The following is a 22,083-nucleotide window of genomic DNA, read 5'->3' as shown; positions in this document are numbered from 1 at the left end:
AAGATATTAGGATTAATAATTGATAACAAATTAACTTTTAATAAACACACTATCTCAGTAAGTAAAAAAGCCATAGAAATTTATAAACGCGTTGCAAAAACAGCCAGGGTGAGTTGGGGACTGGACTCAAAAATTATTAGAACCATTTATACTGCTGTAATTGAGCCAATTATGCTATACGCTGCAAGTTCATGGTTTCCAGCTGCGAATAAAATATACATTAAGCAGAGACTCGATACTGTACAGAGAGGATTCGCAGCTAAGATCAGCAGATCGTACCGCACCACCTCCCTCAACTCATTGAGAATTATCGCGGGTTTACTCCCGCTCGATCTGCGCGTTCAGGAGGAAGCACTATTATACCAGCTGAGAAAGGGTCACATAGAATGGGATGATCTGAAAGGCGCGGAGGTTGAACGCAAGACTGCATTCGAAGATATCCCGCACCCAGCAGACGCACCAAAAATTTCATATCGAATCCTGGGCAACGAAGAGCTGGAAGCAGACAGCGAAACTCCCGAAACTGTCCATATATATACAGACGGCAGTAAGACACTGGACGGTGTGGGGGCGGCGGTGACGCTCTGGAGAAATCAATGCGAGTTAGGAGCTCATAAATTACCACTTGCCCATTTCTGCAGTGTTTATCAAGCAGAGCTGGTCGCTCTAAACAAGGCAGTGCAGTTGGCAACAAAGCGAAATGGGACCGGCTTTAACATTTACAGTGACTCTAGGTCTGCGCTTGACGCGGTAGCGGGAACCCGCTCCCTCAATCCCCTCGCCACAGAGATCCGTGACATGTTGAGGTCCAATCCTCACAAGGAGATTAAGCTTTTCTGGGTCAAAGCACATGCGGGAAGGGAGGGAAATGAGCGAGCGGACGAGTTGGCAAAGAAAGCTGCCAGCAATGTTAAGTTAAGGCCGGTCTATGATCGCTGCCCACTGTCGCACCTCAAACGCATCATAAGAGCAGGAACACTGCATAAGTGGCACACCAGATACAATAACACATCTACAGGTAAAATCACAAAAATATTCCTTCCGGATGCAATTGCAGCATATAGAATCCTAAGTACCGTTGAACCTAACTACGTTCTGGCGCAGGTCCTCACTGGTCATGGGGGCTTCTCAGAATATTTGTATAGGTTTAAATGCAAAAGCACTCCTACATGCCCATGCGGGCATCATGAAGAGTCCGTGCCTCACATACTAATCGATTGTCCGATATATGGTTATGAGAGGCATGAGCTAACGCAAAAACTAAAAGACAAACAATTAGAAATACATACCATAGCCGATATCATGGCGGACAAAAAAGCTAGGCCCATATTTCTAGAATTCTGTTTAAGTATAGCCAAAAAAGTATTTAATAAAAACAAAACAAGATAATTCACTAACACCCTAACGGCTCAAAAAAATCGGAACGAAACCATGTATTAATTAAGTTATAAGTTAGAATAAGTATAAATAATTAATGTAGTATAAAGTAATCAATATACTTGTTATCCACTTATTTAAAATTAGACTATTAAATATTGTAATTAGAATAAAAACTTCATATAAGAAGTTAGTCGAAAGAATTGTATAAAATAAGACTCTTTAATATTGTTATAAAGATAAGAATCAAACGTGTGTTAGAAGAAGTTAAGTATTATGTTGTAATAAATAAGACTCTTAAATATTGTTATTTTGATTAAAACTAAACATGTATTAGAAGTAAGTAAGAATAAGTAACATTGTGATGATCAATAAAAACCCCACAAGTTGTTTCACTTTAGCTCGAAATCCACGGCCCGGTGATAACCTCGCCCGGGGGGTAGGCTATTAGGCAAAAAAAAAAAAACCTAACCTAACCTAACCTAACCTAACCATTAGCTAGCGGCGCTCCATTCGAAATTGAGGGCTGCATACGATGGAGTGCCGATTTCAACTCTCCGCCGCAAAATTAGAGCCAGGACCCTCGACGTCTGGCAGGAGCGGTACACCGCGGGTCAAACCGCAAGTGTCACAAAAGCGTTCCTGCCGGACGTCGCGGCGGCCTACAAGCTGGTTAGGGAAGAGCCTTTCTCCGCGTTGATGGCCCAGATCATCACGGGCCATGGCGGGTTCTCGGCGTATCTCCACCGGTTCGGACTAAAGGATAGCCCAGCGTGCATTTGCGACGGTCTAACTGACGAAAGCGCAATGCACCTCGTGCTCGAATGCCCTAGGTTCGGCCGGTGGAGATGCGACCTTGAGATTGAAAGTGGGGTGGCCGTCGTGGAGGCCAACCTACCAGCCTTGGTTTCAAAGCCTTTACGGATAAAGTTTGAAATATTTTAGCCGATGTGCTGCCGAGGAACGGCAGCAACATAAAAGTTAAAAATTAAATAGTCTAGGAATTGTAAATAATACGTGTCTTTTGTTTTCTTTTTAATCTTTAGTATTAATAATTAAATTTGTAAATAATGTATAGAAAGGTTCCCTATAATATTAAGTATAGGGACCTTATACAACACAGTGACTCCCTTTAAAAATGTATAGAGACATAATTAAGATATAATTTAAAAAGTTCATTAAAATCGTGTATTTAGTCATAAGTGTAAGAGAATGTAAATATAAAATATTATAAATAAATGATTACCCACCCCCAATCCCTGCAGCTCAATGGCAGGGAGGAAGTAGCGTAACTAGCTCCTCGGCCCTGGGACGCAAGTTGCCAGGGATGGTAGGCCACTAGTTAGTAAAAAAAAAAAAAACCTAACCTAACCTAACCTAACCTAACCTTAGCTCATAAAATTAGCAAGAACTTTGAGTGACTTTTTATTAAAGTTTCATAGAAATACATCTTAAAAGGCTTTCAAACAGACTCTTAAATATTTAAATTAATATTATTCTACTGTCATTGTGAATAACGAAGTGATAAGACGTGTAAATACAAAACTTTAAATATAAAAGACCTATAATTAGCAGTTATCACCGCCATTTCCTTGTATGTCAGTCGTCAAACCACAGAGTACTTAACTAAAGGGAGGTGCGATTGACACGGAGTATATACCGGATAACAATTACGGCTACTGATTGGCGTTACACTTGATCTGGCAAAGAGAAATAGATTTGGTCATTTATTGAAAGATTACATACGTACATACATTAGTCAGAATTAAATTGAATTAAAAAAAAAAAAAATGTCGTCTGATAAAATGCCGCTTAGTTCGCCAAAAACGCCATCGGAAAAATTGGGAGAACCTTCGCGTCCTGTATGGAAATGGTCACCAAGTGATGCACGAAAGTCATACAACGCCGTAATTGAAAAAGTAAAGTAACTTTAAGTGTTTAGCTATTTGAAACAAATACAAGCAATATATTTAGTTGAATATTATAGCGTATGAGAACAAAGAATTTTGTAAAAGTGAAAGTTAGTTAAGTTTTTTTTTATGTCTTGGATTTTAAAAGTTTCTATAGCACTGTAAATTATGTAACCATTATTTGTGATAAATTTTTGAAAACTTGTCAGGCTTACTACTCACATAAGCTACAGGTAAAATACTTGTTTCTATATCGGTTAAGAATACTTAAATGTTAAATATGTAATTAAAAGTCGGAAGAAATTTAAAACAATGTATTTTATGTTATATATATAGTTAACTGAATATTTATGCATATGAGTACAACAAATTTTGTCCGTCCAAAATGGTTGTACTTATAATTATTTTATGAAATAGAAAATACACAAAGTGTTGGTAAGAAGAGATTGTCTGATGTCTGTCTATATGGTAATAGATGGACAAGGCATCTCTAATTTGTAAGAGTTTTTATTGTATTGATTGCGAAGTAGCATTTTATGTTAACTTTTTTATTATTGTAAAGAGCTGCCAGAAAAAAAAAATATATGTAACTAAAAAAAAAAAAAACGGCAGTCTCTATCTGAGAACTGAGAAATGTACTAATATACACAACAATGTTGAACTACGATACTACGAATAAGATCTAGCAAATATGATAGCAACTCACTTTCAGCAAATATTGTAAGATATGCCTGTAAAATAGGATCACAAACCCGACCGTTTGATGGTTGGGAATAACTTGGAGCGAAATTTAAAAAAAAAAAAAAAAAAAACCTAACCTAACCTAACCTAACCGCACTTGTGACTAAACCATTGAGTCGTCTACATATAGCTCCCAGTAAAAAATTATTTAAAGTGGTAAATAGTGCTTTGATTGTTATAAAAATTGGTACAGTGTATTGTTATAACATAAATCACCGGGATTATTGTTGGCAAAAGTTTTGCACAGCGCACTCCTAAGTTACGGGACCTAGACTTTCTGTCAGTTTCCCTGAGTTGTTGCTATAGTGATCAAGAAACTAATTACTAATCCCGCTAGTGCTCATCATGACCAATCCAGCAAAGCCTTCAACTGTCTTCGTACCACAGACCACTGATACGTCTTCAAAGGAAATATAGATCCTACAACTCACCGACGACGGAACACGGAAGTCATCCAAATACATCGGCAAGACATCAGGCAAAACACCAGAGGTACAACCCACCCCTTCCCCCTCACTAACCATTAACCCCCTGGTCATCTCCACCCACTTACCGATTAATTGGCCCCCCCCCCCCCCCCTCCTCCTCCCCTCTAACAAAAATAACAACCTATCCCAATAGTCTTCCCGTGAAACGCCCTCCCCCCCTCCCCCCTCCCCCCTCCCCCCAACCATACCTCACCCCCCTTGGTCATAACTCGTGAACCGAGGCAGCTAGGGTAGCCGAGTTTGGGCTTGCCTGAACCGTCTTTTTAAGATCTTTTAATTGGCTCCGACGAAATTTTTAAATTCTTTGTTTTTAACTAGTTATAGGTATTTTTTTTTTATATTTTTGTAAAAATTATTTGTAATTTCTTTATTTTTCACTAAGGATAGCCGTGTTTGGGCTCATTTTCATCGTAAAGAGTAGTTCTCTCTATTGGCGCTACTAAAAATCTGTTATTGTCAAATTATTATATTATTAAATCTTAATAAGTAATTCTACGTGTCGCCGTTCTAGCATTATGTCAACATCATCGGCTAAGTCTTCCCGCCAGATTAGAACCGGCGATAAGGGGTTGGTGGCCACAACGATGACCACGAAACGGCCATCATCAGACCCCGGAAGAATACGAGCTGTTTTGAGCCGAAAGGTTGACGCGGGGGAAGGTTCCTTTACCGGTAGCGAATTCGGTGCCGGCTCGGGAAGCAAACCTGGCAGTGGCGCCTTGGCGCAATCGATCCAATGGGAGGCGGTCGGGGATTTTCACACCCCGCCATCCGTAAGTAAGATCAGTAAGCACCGGGGAGCCCGAAAGTCCAACGGCAACAATATTAAAGGACGCTAACAGAGTCTACCAGCGGGCTAAAGAAGAGCTGGAAAAATCAGGAAACCTGAAAGGCTCTATCAAAACAACCGTGATAGAGGGCCTCAACTTTCTGTATGAGGCCACTTTACAGGTAAATAGTGCGCGGCGCGATCTCCAAATGGAGATCGCAAATATTAAAAGGAGACACGCAGAGGACATCTCCAGAAGAGAGTCCGGCCACGCGGAGCAGATTTTGCTCTTAACGCAGCGGGTGGAGAAAGCAGACGTGGGGGGGCAGACGGCGGAGTTGCGCAAGGAGCTAGAGGCACTCCGCCGTATAGTTGAATTCGAAGTAATTCAGCAAATTAACACAAGGCTGCCCCTCCATCCCCCGCTGCTGAGCTGGGCTCCCTTCTGGGAGAATTAAAGTCCATGCGGCGGGAAGCTACAGACATGTTGGCTGAGGTGCGAAGTCTGGGAGCTAAAGTAACAAAGCTCCCAGAGGAGCCCGTACGGGCCTCAACACCGCCTTCGTATGCGGCGAAGTCCGGTCACTCAATCATGGTGACGAGTAAGTCGCCTGACGACAGTAGCGAAAATGTCCTCACCATGATTAGGGCGACTGTTGACCCAACGAAATCCGGTGCCAAGGTGGATAGCGTCCGCAAAATCCGCAACAAGAAGGTGGTGTTAACGTGCGGCACGAAAGGTGAGGTAGAGGCCGTGAAGACTCGGCTCGGAGCCAACTCGGGCCTCCAAGCTCAAGAGGCAATGGGGAGAAATCCGATGGTGATCATCAGAGACGTCCTCTCTTGCCTCAAAGACGAGGAGGTCATTGCGGCCCTGAGAGCTCAGAATAAAGAGCTCTTCACAGGCCTCCAGAAGGACCATCAAACGACGGAAACATGTTTCCGACGTAGGTGCCGCAACCCGCACCTCTCACATGTCGTCCTGCGTGTGGCCCCTCCGCTGTGGCGTCGCATGACGGACGGGGGCTCCGTCCATCTTGACCTTAAGCGGTCAAAGGTTGAGGACTTCTCGCCCCTTATACAGTGCTCGAAGTGCTTAGCCTTCGGGCACGGACGGCGCCACTGCAAAGAGTCTTCGGACCTTTGCAGTCACTGCGGGGGACCACACGTTAGGAGCGAATGCCCCGACTATGTCGTGGGAGAGCCGCCCAGCTGCATTAACTGCCGTCACGCGAAGCTGGAAAAGACGGACCACGGTGCATTCAGCAGTGACTGTCCGGTGAGGCGGAAGTGGGATGCCCTTGCCCGCCTTGGCGTGTGCTACTGCTGAGGGCACCGCAGTCGTAATTCCAGGAGGTCGCGGGCCCAGGGATGCTGCTTCAAGGCACATGATACAGGTAAACCTGCAGCGGAAGCGATTGGCAACCGATGAGCTGATGGCAGAACCTGTCAGCCAGAAGGTAAGCCTGGCACTGCTGCAGGAACCCTATACAGGTAGTCAAGGTGCCTTGAAGCGATACCCAGGGGTTCGCGTCTATCAAATGGACCAGGGGATAACTAGGACCAACCCCGCAAAGGCCGCAATAGCGGTCTTTGATAAAGACCTCCAGGTAAGGTGTGACCCGAGCCTCCAGTCGGAGAACATAGTGGCAATCATCATAGAGTTCTCCGACTGGACACTTGGAATAGTGTCCGCTTACCTGGAAGGGGACAAACCCCTGGATCCATACCTGGAACGTCTGTCCAGCGTCCGATCCAAGCTGGGAACCTTGAGTGTTGTGATCGGAGGTGACTTCAACGCGTGGAGCCCATGGTGGGGTAGCACGGACGAGGATCACCGGGGAGCTGAATTGGCTGGATACTTTGATGATCATCAGCTGCACATCCTTAATACCGGAATCGAACCCACCTTCCAAGTGGTTCGAGGAGGTCGGCTTTGCACAAGCAGAGTCGACATTACGGTGTGCAGCCAAAGTATCCTGCCAAGGATGGAATCCTGGTGGGTGGACCCCGCTATGGTAAGCTCCGATCACAACGCTCTAAGGATAGGCCTCCGCGCTGGTCGTGCGAAAGCACCCGGCCCAGCACCAACCACTCGGATATATAACACGCGAAAGGCAAACTGGGACAAGTTCCGAAAGGAACTTATCCTACAGTTCGAAAGCCGGCAAATCCGAGTGGAAAGAGTGTCGGCCATAACCGCCCCCGAGGACATCGAAAACGTTGTCCTCGAATACCAGGAGGCGGTCCGACAAGCGTGTGAGGCCGCGATCCCAAAGCTGAACCGATCACTGAAGTATGAACCTCCATGGATGACCTCCGAACTTCGGGTCCTGCAGCGAGATGCGGTCACTAAAAAGAGACGCATACGCTGCGCGGCCCCAACAAGGAGGGAATTCGTCATTCGACAGTACCTAGAAGCTAGGAAGAAATATGAGTCTGCCGCGCAAGCGGCGCAAACCCATAGCTGGAAGGAGTACTGTACCGCGCAAACAGGCGAAAGCCTGTGGGACGGAATCTACAGAGTCCTCCGTCAAAGCTCGAAAAAGCAAGAAGACAAACTTCTTGTGAGAGACGGAGTGACTCTTGATCCCAAGCAAAGTGCAGAACTCCTTGCAGCTACGTTCTTCCCGGACGACTTTTGTCAGTCCACGGTAAGACTTTGGAAAAGATGATGGTACGCCGGATAAAGTGGCACGTACTGCCGACGCTAAATCCGGCCCAATTCGGTTTTATGCCACAGCGGAGCACTGAAGATGCCCTCTTTGCCTTGATCGAGCACATCAGAGCTGAGGTCAGGGCAAAGAGGGTAGTATTGATGGTGTCTCTAGACATAGAGGGGGCATTCGACAGCGCCTGGTGGCCAGCTATTAAACACCAGCTGGCCGCCAGGAAGTGCCCGGGGAACCTATACTCCACCGTGTGCAGCTACCTCAATGACCGCAACCAAGGGTGCGTTCAGGGATCGATTGGGGGGCCCATATTCTGGAACCTCCTGATTGATCCGTTGCTGGGCGCCCTCGAGGAAGAGGGCCTACGCGTGCAAGCCTTCGCCGACGACGTAGTGCTCGTCTTCTCGGGCTCCTCTCCGGAGACTATCGGGCGGACCGCTAACTCCGTCCTCCGGCGGGTCTTCGACTGGGGCTTGGACAACAAGCTGCGATTTGCTCCACACAAGACCAACGCCATGGTGATTACCAAGAAACTGAAAGTAACACCTATTCAGATCACCATGGGCGGCGAAAGTATAAAGATGGTCACAGAAACCAAGATCCTGGGTCTTATTATTGACCACAGGTTGTCCTTTAAGCCGCACGTCGCTGACGTTTGCCGGAAGGCAACGGCCATTTATGGCCAATTGTCAAGGGCGGCTAAGACAACCTGGGGCCTGAACCCAGAGGTGGTGAGGACCATCTACATCGCCGCTGTGGAGCCAATCGTACTCTACGCTTCAAGCGTCTGGGTCCCAGCCGTAGATCAAGTCGGAGTGCGGAAGTTGCTGGACGCAGTTCAGCGAGGGTTCGCGCGGAAGATCAGCCGGACATACAAAACCGCCAGTTTGAGTGCGGCACTGATCCTGTCAGGTATCTTGCCACTCGACCTGAGAATCCGAGAGGCAGCAGAATTGTACCGATATAAAAGGGGTGAGGACATTGATGGTATGGCAGACAGGAAGGCTGAACAGCGGGTTAGCTTCCTGGATGCTCCCCATCCAGCCCTCGCTCCTGAGGTAGAGTTCTGTTGTCTCGAGGAAACACAGGCCGAAACCGACGCGGTAGAGGTGCAGGATGACTCTGGAGAGGGAGAGGGTTACCTGCAAGTCTACACCGACGGAAGCAAGATACAGGGCAGGGTTGGAGCCGGAATATCATACAGGCGGCGAGGCTTGGAAGTCAGAGCAAGAAAACTCAAATTGGAGAATTATTGCTCTGTCTTCCAAGCCGAAATGTGCGCAATTTCGAAGGCTATCGAGGACATCTTGAAGATGCCCGACATGAGGGTCGAGATTCTAAGTGACTCCAGGTCGTCGCTGGAGCTGCTAAGGGATCGATCCTCATTCAACCCGATAGCCTTCGAAATCAAAACCCTGATTCGGCGGGCCCGAGATATGGGTAAAACCATTCGGTTCCGCTGGGTCAGAGCGCATGTAGGTATTGAGGGGAACGAGAGGGCTGACCACTTGGCGAAGGATGCGGCGCTCCACTCGAAACAGAGGGCTGCGTACGACGGAGTGCCGTGGAATAAGAGCCAGGACCCTCGGCGTCTGGCAGGAGCGTTACACTGCGGGTCAAACCGCAAGTGTCACAAAGGCGTTCCTGCCAGACGTCGCGACGGCTTATAAGCTGGTGCGGGAGGCACCCTTCTCCGCTCTGATGGCCCAAGTCATCACGGGTCATGGTGGCTTCTCGGCGTATCTCCACCGGTTCGGACTGAAGGATAGCCCAGTGTGCATTTGTGACGGTCAAACGGACGAAAGCGCAATGCACCTGGTGCTCGAATGCCCGAGGTTCGGTCGGTGGAGATACGATCTTGAGGTCCAGAGTGGAGTGGCCGTACTGGAGGCCAACCTCCCCATATTTTTGTCTAGCCACAGAAGACTTTTTGAGGCATTTTGCCTCAAAATCTTGGTAGATGTGCTGCCAAAGAACGGCAGCAATATAAATTTTAAGAATGTAAAAATGTAATTGTGTTTGTAAGCAAAATAGATTTAATTGTATGTATAGAATAAATAACACTAGGCTTAAATAATGTAATTTAAAATATAGCAAGGCATTTGTAAAGCCTGGTTCCCTATGATTCAGCATAGGGACCTTTTTACAAACCTAAGCCTCTAAGATTGATTGTGTGTGTGCCTAGAGTAAGATAGGATTAAGTCATTGTAATATAGTAAGTCAAATAATAGTCAAATTGAATTGTAACATAAATACATAGTAGTAGCCTAAGAACTGGAAAAAAAATGTATTTAATTAAGTAGATAATAAGTTTGTAATAAATGTAGATGTAAATAAAATACTCCCACCTTCAACCCCTACAGCTCAATGGTAGGGAGAAAGCTGTTAACTAGTAGCTCCTCGGCCCTGGAGCGAAAGCTGCCAGGGAGGTAGGCCTAGTAGACAAAAAAAAAAAAACCTAACCTAACCTAACCTAACCTAACCTAACCCGTTTCGCAACCCACGTCGTGCTGAGTGCATACAAATGTTCTGCTCTGCTATATAAAAGGTCGTAGTGTTGGAAAAAATAAGTTAAGTGAAGTTAATATTGCTTATATGTGTGTTGTTCAAGTATATTAGTGCATTTCCACAAGAAAGCAGCTTCAAAAAAGCTCCTAAACAAATAAGTTACATAAAATTGTTACTTGTGCTGTGTCGTCGGAATCAATTGACAATCAGGTCAGAACATACTGTGGTGTGTACAAGTGTTCTTTCTTATTATTTTATATATAAATGAATCAATACAATTGGATTAAAGCTACATTAAATGATAACTCAATTATAAATATCATACTTTCCGCATACTAAACATTCTATTTATAGAATTTACCGACGCCATTAGCTCATAAAATTAGCAAGAACTTTGAGTGACTTTTTATTAAAGTTTCATAGAAATACATCTTAAAAGGCTTTCAAACAGACTCTTAAATATTTAAATTCATATTATTCTACTGTCATTGTGAATAACGAAGTGATAAGACGTGTAAATACAAAACTTTAAATATAAAAGACCTATAATTAGCAGTTATCACCGCCATTTTCTTGTATGTCAGTCGTCAAACCACAGAGTACTTAACTAAAGGGAGGTGCGATTGACACGGAGTATATACCGGATAACAATTACGGCTACTGATTGGCGTTACACTTGATCTGGCAAAGAGAAATAGATTTGGTCATTTATTGAAAGATTACATACAAACATACATTAGTCAGAATTAAATTGAATTAAAAAAAAAATGTCGTCTGATAAAATGCCATCGGAAAAATTGGGAGAACCTTCGCGTCCTGTATGGAAATGGTCACCAAGTGATGCACGAAAGTCATACAACGCCATAATTGAAAAGTTAGATGAATCTTGGAATATTCCGTCCTCAACTAAAAAGATCATCAAAGATGCCTTGGACCTGTTTTATGAGTTAATTAGAGATGTAAATAGCGAAAACTTAGCTTTAAAGAGGGAAATGACAAAAATGAAACAAGATATGGAAAATATGGTTCAAGAAGATAGCCAGGCTGAAACCACCCCCAAAAATCTGGATCATCTACTAGAAGGTATTAAGGCCCTTAATGTCAAGAGCGACAAGCTGCAAGAAGATATTGAACGCATCGCCTCACAAACAACGCGGTTTCTCGAGACACCGCCGCAAATTGCTGTATCGCCGACCTATGCGGACGTTGTAGCACGAGCTCCGGCCACATCCGGTCACGCAATAATCATAGGGAGCACGTCTCAAGACGACTCGAGCGAGAGCGTGCTCAAAAAGATTAGGGTGGCCGTCGATCCAATTAAAACTGGGGCCCGAGTCGATAGTGTCCGCAGGGTACGAAACCAGCGCGTCGTGATCACATGCGGATCGAGGGAAGAGGTGGAAGTTGTGACAGGCCGACTTAAAGAGAGCCCGACACTCACTTACCAGCAAGTAAAGGGGAAGAATCCTCTCATAATTATTAAGGATGTCCTGTCAGACCTTAAGGACGAAGACGTTCTTTTGGCCCTGACAGCACAAAACAAGTGGTTATTTTCTGGGCTCTCAGAAGAGGAGCAAACAATGGAGATCCGATTTCGAAGACGGTGCCGCAACCCTCACGTAAACCATATCGTTATGCGCGTAGCTCCAAAGCTGTGGCAGCGGGTGACGGCGGAAGGTTCAGTCCACATTGACCTCAAGCGGTCAACGGTGGAGGACTTCTCGCCGGTCATCCAATGTACCCGCTGTCTTGGATTTGGACACGGTCGACGAAACTGCAAAGAAGCTGCTAGCCTATGTAGTCACTGTGGTGGCCCTCACCTACGACACGATTGCCCTCATTATATTGTGGGAGAACAACCATGCTGCCTAAATTGCCGGAGCGCCGGTCTGGAGAAAACAGACCATGGGGCTTTTAGTGTCGAGTGTTCGGTCAGGCGAAAGTGGGACTCCATAGCCCGCCTGAGCGTGACGTATTGCTGAGGAACCCGCAGTACTCGGTCGTAAACATGATATTTACAATCTGTTAAAAAATTATATTACGATAATCCTTATTCAAAATTATTTTCTACATTATTGAACTTTTTGAGATATTACTACTAAAAAAAAAAATAAATAGCTATCAAGTAAAATTTTATTCTTACACTACTAAACTAATTGAAATATCAGTTGTAATATAATAGTTTTTTTTTATGTGTCAACCATTATAAGCTTTAAAGGTTTCTATAGCAGTATTCAGTTATGATTTGTTATTGACTTTTATAATATATAAAAATAAATTGAAAACCTTTCAGGCTTATTATGCTCTTTATAAACGTTTAGGCTACAACATAAGTATCAACTTTGTTTTTAAAGATTTATAGAATATCTGTACATTTGTCATTAAAACTATATACTTAAATCATTAATGAATAAGGAACATAGCCTTCTATTATGGAAATTAATAAGAAAATGAAATAGTAATAACAATACATATAAATAATAGTATGCAAATTATTAAAAATGCAATGACAACATGTATATATTTTTATTTTTATTTTCAATATTAAGTCAATTATTACAACATTAATTATATTATTTTGATTTTTAGTTAATTTACACTTTTCTGGGTGACTATAACAATGTATATATATTTTTATATAGCACTGTAAAGTTATCATGCAGCTATGATTATTATTGATTTTTGTAAATATTAAAAACAATTTGGAATCCCTTTCATTTCATTATATCAGCTCTCTATGACTGAGCTAAAATACTCTTATTATTATCGATATGAAGATTATATGTTAAAAAATTGTGCCTTTATTGTTAAAACTATGTATATAAGTAATTTTAAGTGTTTAGCTATTTGAAACAAATACAAGCTATATATTTAGTTGAATATTGTAGCGTATGAGAACAAAGAATTTTGTAAAAATGAAAGTCTTGGCTTTTAAAAGCTTCTATGGCACTGTATATTATGTAACCATTATTTGGGATAAATTTTTGAAAAACTTGTCAGGCTTACTACTCACATAAGCTACAGGTAAAATACTCGTATCTATATCGGTTAAGAATACTTAAATGTTAAAAATGTACTTAAAAGTCGGAAGAAATTTAAAACAATGTATTTTATGTTATATATATAGTTAACTGAATATTTATGCATATGAGTACAACAAATTTTGTCCGTCCAAAATGGTTGTACTGCCAGAAAAAAGAAAAAAAAAATACAAAAGAAAAAAAAAATATATGTAACAAAAAATAATAATAATAATAATAATAAAAAAAAAATAAAAAAAAAAACGGCAGTCTCTCTATCTGAGAACTGAGAAATGTACTAATAAGTTCAACAATGTTGAACTACGATACTACGAATAAGATCTAGCAAATATGATCAACTCACTTTCAGCAAATATTGTAAGATATGCCTGTAAAATAGGATCACAACCCCGACCGTTTGATGGTTGGGAAAAACTTGGAGCGAAATTAAAAAAAAAAAAAAAAAAAAAACCTAACCTAACCTAACCTAACCTTTTTTTTTTTCACCAAATCATTGCGTCGTCAACGTATCGCTCTGTTATAAAAATTAATAAAAGTGGTTAAAAGTGAACGTATCAGCCTGAAATTTGGTACAGTGTTGTGTTAGCCTACAATTCACCAGGATTAGTGTTTGTGGAAGTTTTGTGCAGCGCGCTCCAAAGATACGGGGCCTGGACTTTGTGTCAACTGCCCCGAGTCGCCGCTGCAACAATCAAGAAACGCAGTACTAATTCCTGTAGCGCTGATCAAGACCTAGCTATTGATCCAAGTTTGAATAAAATCGGCCGTTGGATTGCGGAGATATTGAAAGATTAAGGTGCATCCCATAACCTCGTCGGCATTGTATGGGAGAAGCAGCCACGCGGTGCCACGCGGTTTGGGAAAAATTCAGACAGCTCGAGCACCAGTGACAACTGACAGCCGTCAATTTCAATACTCCGCACCACTGAGAAGAAAACTAAATAGATCCGACGAACATCAGACATAGGAAGTCATCGAGGTGCAACATCGCGGCAAAACACCACAGGTACCCGATATCCTCAGTAACCTTTAACCCCTGGTAATCGCCACAACTAACACACTAATTGCCATCTACCTTAGCTAACCCCCCCCCCCCCTCTAACAAAAAATATTTCCCTACCCTAATCATCTCCCCACGAAACCTCCCCCCCCCCTCCCCCCTCGGGTATACCTCACCCCCCTTGGTCCTATCTTTGGAACCAAGGCACCTAGGGCAGTCGAGTTTGGGCTCGTCTGAACCGCGGTTGGAAGATCTCTCGATTGGCCCCTTCAGAATTTCAAAATTATTGTTTTTAATTAATTTATAGGGTTTTTTATATTTACAGAACTGGAATCGTCATAACTTCTTTGTTATTTAACCTAGAGCATCAGTGTTTGGGTTCGCCTTAATCGCAAAGCTGAGTTCTGTCGATTGGCACTATTTAAAAGTTGTGTTTGTAAAATTTTTTTTTTTTTTTTGGTATTTTTTTTTTAATTTTGATACTTTATTGATTTTGTTTTATAATTATTGATTATTTAATAAACCTACGTGCTGCCGTTCCAGTAAGATGTCTTCAACATCGGCTAAGTCGTCACGCATTCTTAGAGCCGGAGACAAGGACTCTGTGACTTTAATGACAAAACGGCCATCATCAGACCCTGGAAAGGTACGGGCAGTAGTTAGCCGGAAAGTTGACGTGGAGGAGGGCTCCTACACTGGAAGTGAGTTCGGCGCGGGCTCTGGAAGCAAACCAGGCAGTGGCACCCTCGCCCAAGCGTTCCAACGGGAAGCGGAGGTCGCTTTTCATACTCCGCCATCCGGAGGACGCCACAGCAATATAGGGGGACCCGAAAGCCCAACGGCTACAGTGCTCAAAACCGCCAACTCTGTGTACCAGCGAGCCAAAGAAGAATTAGAAAAATCTGGCAACCTGAAAGGCTCCATAAGAGCTACAGAGTTGGATGGCCTCAACTACCTGTATGGGGCCACCCTTGAAGTGAACAGTGCGCGGAGTGATGTCCTTTTACAGGTAGAACACCTGAAAAGGACACACGCAGAGGACATCTCCAGGAGGGAGTCCAGCCATGCGGAGCAGATCATGCTCCTCACGCAGAGGTTGGATAAGTCGGACGTCGGTGGACAGACTGCGGAGTTGAGAAAGGAGCTGGAGGCACTCCGCAGAATAGTCGAATTCGACCTAATCCAGCAGGTCAAACTGTTCCCTTCTCCACCCACAGCGGATCTGGGCTCCCTGCTGGGAGAACTTAAGTCAATGCGTCAAGAGGCAACCAACATGCTTGCTGAGGTGCGAGCTCTGGGGGCGAGAACAACGAAGCTCCTGGAGGAGCCTATGCAGGTAAAAGCACCGCCTTCATATGCGGCGATGGCCGCTAAGGCGCCGGCAAAGTCCGGCCACTCAATCGTGGTGACAAGTAAGTCGCCCGATGATTCGAGCGACAGCGTTGTCGCCAAAATAAGAGTGGCCGTCGACGCTACTAAAACTGGCGCCAAGGTGGACAGCGTCCGCAGAGTGCGCAATAGGAAGGTGGTGCTCACTTGCGGCACCAAAAGCGAGGTGGAGGCAGTGAAGACCCGGCTCGGGGCCAACTCGGGCCTCCAAGTTCAAGAGGCTAGGGGTATCCACTGTGGAGCCGTCTGACAGACGAGGGCTCCGTCCACCTAGACCTTAAGCGGTCGAAGGTGGACGACTTCTCACCATTAATACAGTGCTCAAAGTGCCTAGCCTTTGGGCACGGACGGCGCCACTGCAAAGAGTCCTCGGAACTTTGCAGCCATTGCGGGGGCCCACACGTGAGGGCCGAATGCCCCGACTATGTCGTGGGGGAGCCGCCCAGGTGTGTCAACTGTCGACATGCCAAGCTGGACAAGACGGATCACGGTGCATTCAGCAGCGACTGTCCGGTGAGGCGGAAATGGGATGCCATTGCCCGCCTCGGCGTGAGTTACTGCTGAGGGCACCGCGGTCATAAATCCAGGTGGTCGCAGGCCCAAGGATGCTGCTTCGAGGCACATGATACAGGTAAATCTGCAGCGAAAGCGATTGGCAACCGATGAACTGATGGCAGAAGCTGTCAGTCAGAAGGTTAGCCTGGCACTGCTGCAGGAACCCTACACAGGTAATCAAGGTGCCTTGAAGCGGTATCCGGGGGTCCGCGTCTTTCAGATGGACCAGGGGATTAGTAAGACCAATCCCGCAAAGGCCGCAATAGCAGTCTTTGATAAAGATCTCCAGGTTAGGTGTGACCCGAGCCTCCAGTCGGAGAACATAGTGGCAATCACCATCGAGTTCTCCGACTGGACACTTGGAATAGTGTCCGCCTACCTGGAAGGGGACAAACCCCTGGATCCATACCTGGAACGTCTGTCCAGCGTCCGATCCAAGTTGGGAACCTTGAGTGTTGTGATCGGAGGGGATTTCAATGCGTGGGGCCCATGGTGGGGAAGCGCAGACGAGGACCACCGGGGAGCCGAATTGGCAGGATGCTTCGACGACAACCAGCTGCACATCCTCAACACCGGTACCGAACCAACATTTCAAGTGGTTCGGGGAGGTCGGCTCTGTACAAGCAGAGTCGACATTACGGTGTGCAGCCGAAGTATCTTGTCAAGGATGGAGTCCTGGAAGGTGGACCCCGACATGGTCAGTTCCGAACACAACGCTCTAAGGATAGGACTCCGCGCTGGCCGTGCAAAAGCACCCGGCCCAGCACCAACCACTCGGATATATAATACACGCAAGGCAGACTGGGAAAAGTTCCGAAAGGAACTTATCTTACAGCTCCAAAAGCGCCATATCCGAGTGGAAAGAGTGTCGGCCGCAACCGCCCCCGAGGACATCGAAAACGTTGTCCTCGAATACCAGGAGGCGGTTCGCCAAGCGTGTGAGGTCGCAATCCCAAAGCTGTCGCGAATGTTGAAATATGAAACTCCATGGATGACCTCCGAACTTCGGGCCCTGAAGCGCGATGCGGTTACTAAGAAGAATCGCATCCGCTGCTGGCCCCAATTAGGAGGGAATTCGTCGTCCGCCAGTATCTCGACGCCCGGGAAAAGTATGAGTCTGCCGCACAAGCGGCACAGACCCATAGCTGGAAGGAGTACTGCACCGCGCAAACAGGCGAAAGCCTGTGGGACGGCATCTACAGAGTCCTCCGTCAAACCTCGAAAAAGCAAGAAGATAAACTTCTTGTGAAGGACGGAGTGACTCTTGATCCCAAGCAAAGTGCAGAACTCCTTGCAGCTACGTTCTTCCCGGACGATAGAGTGGAGGACGACACTCCCGTACATTCCGCAATAAGGAGAGAGGCGGACCGCCCTCTGTGCGAGTTATCCTGCACAGAGGACGATCCGCCCTTCACTCTTGCGGAACTCAGGGAGGCGGTTCACGATTTCAGCGCTCGTAAAGCGCCTGGATCGGACGCGTTCACAGCTGACATCAGTGCCAAGAGCATTGAGGCAGATGAGCGGCTTTTCCTAGAGATAGCCAACAGGTGCCTCGCTGTGGGATACTTTCCGAAGCCGTGGAAGCGTGCGGCGGTCGTGACACTTCCCAAACCGGGAAAATCCGACTTCCACCATCCAAAGTCTTACCGTCCGATTGGACTTTTGTCAGTCCACGGTAAGACTTTGGAAAAGATGATGGTACGCCGGATAAAGTGGCACGTACTGCCGACGATTAACCCAGGCCAATTCGGCTTTATGCCACAGCGGAGCACTGAAGATGCCCTCTTTGCCTTGATCGAGCACATCAGAGCTGAGGTCAAGGCAAAGAGGGTAGTATTGATGGTGTCTCTAGACATAGAGGGGGCATTCGACAGCGCCTGGTGGCCAGCTATTAAACATCAGCTGGCCGCCAGGAAATGCCCCCGAAATCTGTACTCCACCGTGTGCAGTTACCTCAATGACCGCGAGGTCCTTATTCGATACGCGGGCGCCGAGTGCGTGAGGCCCACGACCAAGGGGTGCGTTCAGGGATCGATTGGGGGGCCCATATTCTGGAACCTCCTGATCGATCCATTGCTGGGCGCCCTCGAGGAAGAGGACCTACGCGTGCAAGCCTTCGCCGACGACGTAGTGCTCGTCTTCTCGGGCTCCTCTCCGGAGACTATCGCGCGGACCGCTAGCTCCGTCCTCCGTCGGGTCTACGTCTGGGGCTTGGACAACAAGCTGCGATTTGCTCCACACAAGACCAACGCCATGGTGATTACCAAAAAACTGAAAGTAACACCTATTCAGATCACCATGGGCGGCGAAAGTATAAAGATGGTCACAGAAACCAAGATCCTGGGTCTTATTATTGACCACAGGTTGTCTTTTAAGCCGCACGTCGCTGACGTTTGCCGAAAAGCAACGGCCATTTATGGCCAATTGTCAAGGGCGGCTAAGACAACCTGGGGTCTGAACCCAGAGGTGGTCAGGACCATCTACATCGCCGCTGTGGAGCCAATCGTACGTTACGCTTCAAGCGTCTGGGTCCCAGCCGTAGATCAAGTCGGAGTGCGGAAGTTGCTGGACGCAGTTCAGCGAGGGTTCGCGCGGAAGATCAGCCGGGCCTACAAAACTGCCAGTTTGAGTGCGGCGCTGATCCTGTCAGGTATCTTGCCACTCGACCTGAGGGTCCGAGAGGCAGCAGAATTGTACCGATATAAAAGGGGTGAGGACATTGATGGTAATGCAGACAGGAAGGCTGAACAGCGGGTTAGCTTCCTGGATGCTCCCCATCCAGCCCTCGCTCCTGAGGTAGAGTTCTGTTGTCTCGAGGATACACAGGCCGAAACCGACGCGGTAGAGGTGCAGGATGACCCAAGAGAGGGAAAGGGTTACCTGCAAGTCTACATCGACGGAAGCAAGATACAGGGCAGGGTTGGAGCCGGAATATCATACAGGCGGCGAGGCTTGGAAGTCAGAGCAAGAAAACTCAAATTGGAGAATTATTGCTCTGTCTTCCAAGCCGAAATGTGCGCAATTTCGAAGGCTATCGAGGACATCTTGAAGATGCCCCACATGAAGGTCGAGATCCTTAGTGACTCCAGGTCGTCGCTGGAGCTGCTAAGGGATCGATCATCATTTAACCCGATAGCCTTCAAAATTAAAAACCTCATCCGGCGGGCCCGAAATATGAGTAAAACCATTCGGTTTCGCTGGGTTCGGGCGCATGTAGGCATTGAGGGGAATGAGAGGGCTGACCACTTGGCGAAGGATGCGGCGCTCCATTCGAAATTGAGGGCTGCATACGATGGAGTACCGATTTCAACTCTTCGTCGCATGCTTAGAGCCAAGACCCTCGAGGTCTGGCAGGAGCGCTACACCGCGGGTCAAACCGCGAGTGTTACGAAGGCGTTTCTGCCAGACGTCGCGGTGTCTTATAAGCTGGTCAGGGAGGAGCCTTTCTCCGCGTTAATGGCTCAGGTGATAACAGGCCATGGCGGGTTCTCAGCGTATCTCCACCGGTTCGGCCTGAAGGATAGCCCGGTGTGCATATGCGACGATCGTACAGATGAAAGCGCATTGCACCTGGTGCTCGAGTGCCCAAGGTTCGGCCGGTGGAGATGCGATCTTGAGACTGTAAGTGGAATGGCTGTCGTGGAGGTCAACCTTCCAACCTTTGTTGCAAAGCCATGGAGGACGGAATTTGAAAGATTCTGCCGAAGAATCCTCGCTGATGTTCTGCCGCGGAACGGTAGCACTTTTAAATTCTAAAATCATAATAATATGTACATAGTTTAAAAAGTAGAAATATGAAATGAATAATTTTTTGAAAATTTTATAATATAGTTCCTTAGGTTAATAATCAAATTGTTTTACGTACACTGTAGTTATCTAATGTATAGAAAGGTTCCCTATAATCAATTATAGGGACCTTATACAACCACTAGAATATAAGATTGTGTGCCTAGTTTTAAGTAGCAGATAAGTACATGATATTATGTTAATAAATGGTAAAAAAAAAAAAATGTTAATGTAAGTATAAGACCTATAAAAATGTAACACCAAATTCCGGTTAGATTAAGTAAAATAATGTGGATTAAGTAACTAAAAATGTATTAAGTAATAAAAAATGTAGAATTAGTGTGATTAGTCGTAGGTGGAAAAAACTGTAATACGTTCTAAATAAATGATACGCCACCCCCAAACCCTGCAGCTCAATGGCAGGGAGGAAGTAGACGTAGCTAGCTCCTCGGCCCTGGGACGTAAGTTGCCAGGGATGTAGGCCACTAGTTAGATATAAAAAAAAAAAAAAAAAAAAATGCATTGATTTATGTTAAGAAATTGTGTGTTAAATTATAGTTGTATATTTGAGTAGGTTAATAGTTATAATATGTGCACTTAAAATTTTTTGTTTATTGTGTTTAGTCTTAAGTCTTAGTATGTAAGAATTATATAGTTTATAAATAAATGAAACGCCACCCCCAAACCCTGCAGCTCAATGGCAGGGAGGAAGTAGACGTAGCAAAAAAAAAAAAACCTAACCTAACCTAACCTTTTTTTTTTTTGTAACGAGGAGGAAATACATTTACGTACTACCCCTGTGCACTACACGACCATCTTCTACGTAGCTAGAAGTTGGCCAAGTTTGGTAATACCCACTAAAACTTCCTCGAAAGCAGAGAGTTCCCCTTTTTGAGAGGTTCTCCGGGATCTTTGCAGGGCATTTCACCGGAGAACCTCGGGGAAGAGGCCATCAGTGGCTCTCTACTGGCTCCTAGGAGCTGGGGTTGAGAGGTCTTCTTGGACCCCTCTCCCCCTCCTGCCCCGCCCTGCTGCCCTCTGAAGGGCAACTGATGCCCTCTCTCTGTTTCTTTCGGCTTCCTCCTTCTGTAGCATTACGTGCTCGCAGAAGGAGGAAGCCGCCTTCCAGGACTCCTCGCTGTCCAGCATGCTCTTGACCATGCCAGGCAGCGAGAGGTCCTGGCCGATCACTGTCCTCAGGTCTTGACGCCTCGTTTCCCACGCGGCGCAATTCCGGAGGGTGTGATCGGCCGTATCCTCCTCGGTGTCATCACAGTGATGACACCGAGGCGATACCTCCTTCCTCACAACCCGGCACAGATATCGTCCAAAGCAGCCATGGCCCGACAACACCTGTGCCAGGCGGAAGGAGATCTCTCCCTTTCGTCTTTTCTTCCAGTCACTTAGGACTGGAAGAATGGCGCCTATAGTGCGCGCGCCCACTTGGGAGGACTCAAGTTCCTCCCGCCACTGCCGCATAATGGCAGCATCAGCCGCGCGCCTTATAGACGCCTCGCGCTCCCTCCACATTTCGCCGCCCATTCCCGCCTTAAGGCGATATAGGGCGGCGCTCATGCGAGCCTCCAAGGCCCAGGGCGGAGTGCCCGCAATAACGCAAGCCGCATCAAATGATACCGTCCGATAGCACCTGCCTATGCGGTTCGCTATCACTCGCTGCGGCCTGCGGAGGAGTGACCCATTGCCTTTTCTGTTTAAGGCATCTGCCCAGATGGGGGCCCCATACAGAGCCATGCTCTTCAGGACCCCGCTATACAGCCTCCTGACGCTTTGGGACGGCCCCCCCGCGTTTGGTAATAAACGTGCGAGAGCTCCAGCCGCCCCAACCA

At 46.2% G+C, this 22,083-nt stretch overlaps 1 protein-coding gene across 2 annotated transcripts in view; it reads left to right on the top strand.

The window, feature by feature from the left end:
• The window catches only part of LOC126965474 (uncharacterized), a 50,969-nt gene extending 30,298 nt beyond the window's left edge, over positions 1–20,671 (top strand). Inside the window, exons 1-2 of one of the 2 annotated variants that reach the window (XM_050809103.1) lie at positions 8,940–9,015; positions 19,247–20,671. In XM_050809103.1, coding sequence (XP_050665060.1) covers positions 8,947–9,015; positions 19,247–20,206 — 1,029 coding nt within the window. In that variant the 5' untranslated portion in view covers positions 8,940–8,946 and the 3' untranslated portion in view covers positions 20,207–20,671. Of the gene's footprint in view, positions 1–8,939; positions 9,016–19,246 lie in introns of those variants that run through there. The other variant, XM_050809104.1, reaches the window with a different exon arrangement.
• The last annotated feature ends 1,412 nt before the right edge of the window (positions 20,672–22,083 follow it).

This window comes from Leptidea sinapis, chromosome 7 (genome assembly GCF_905404315.1).
Source record: "Leptidea sinapis chromosome 7, ilLepSina1.1, whole genome shotgun sequence".
Taxonomy (NCBI): Eukaryota; Metazoa; Arthropoda; class Insecta; order Lepidoptera; family Pieridae; genus Leptidea; species Leptidea sinapis.
The sequence above is the reverse complement of the archived record's forward strand: the minus strand, read 5'-3'. Positions and strand labels throughout refer to the sequence as shown.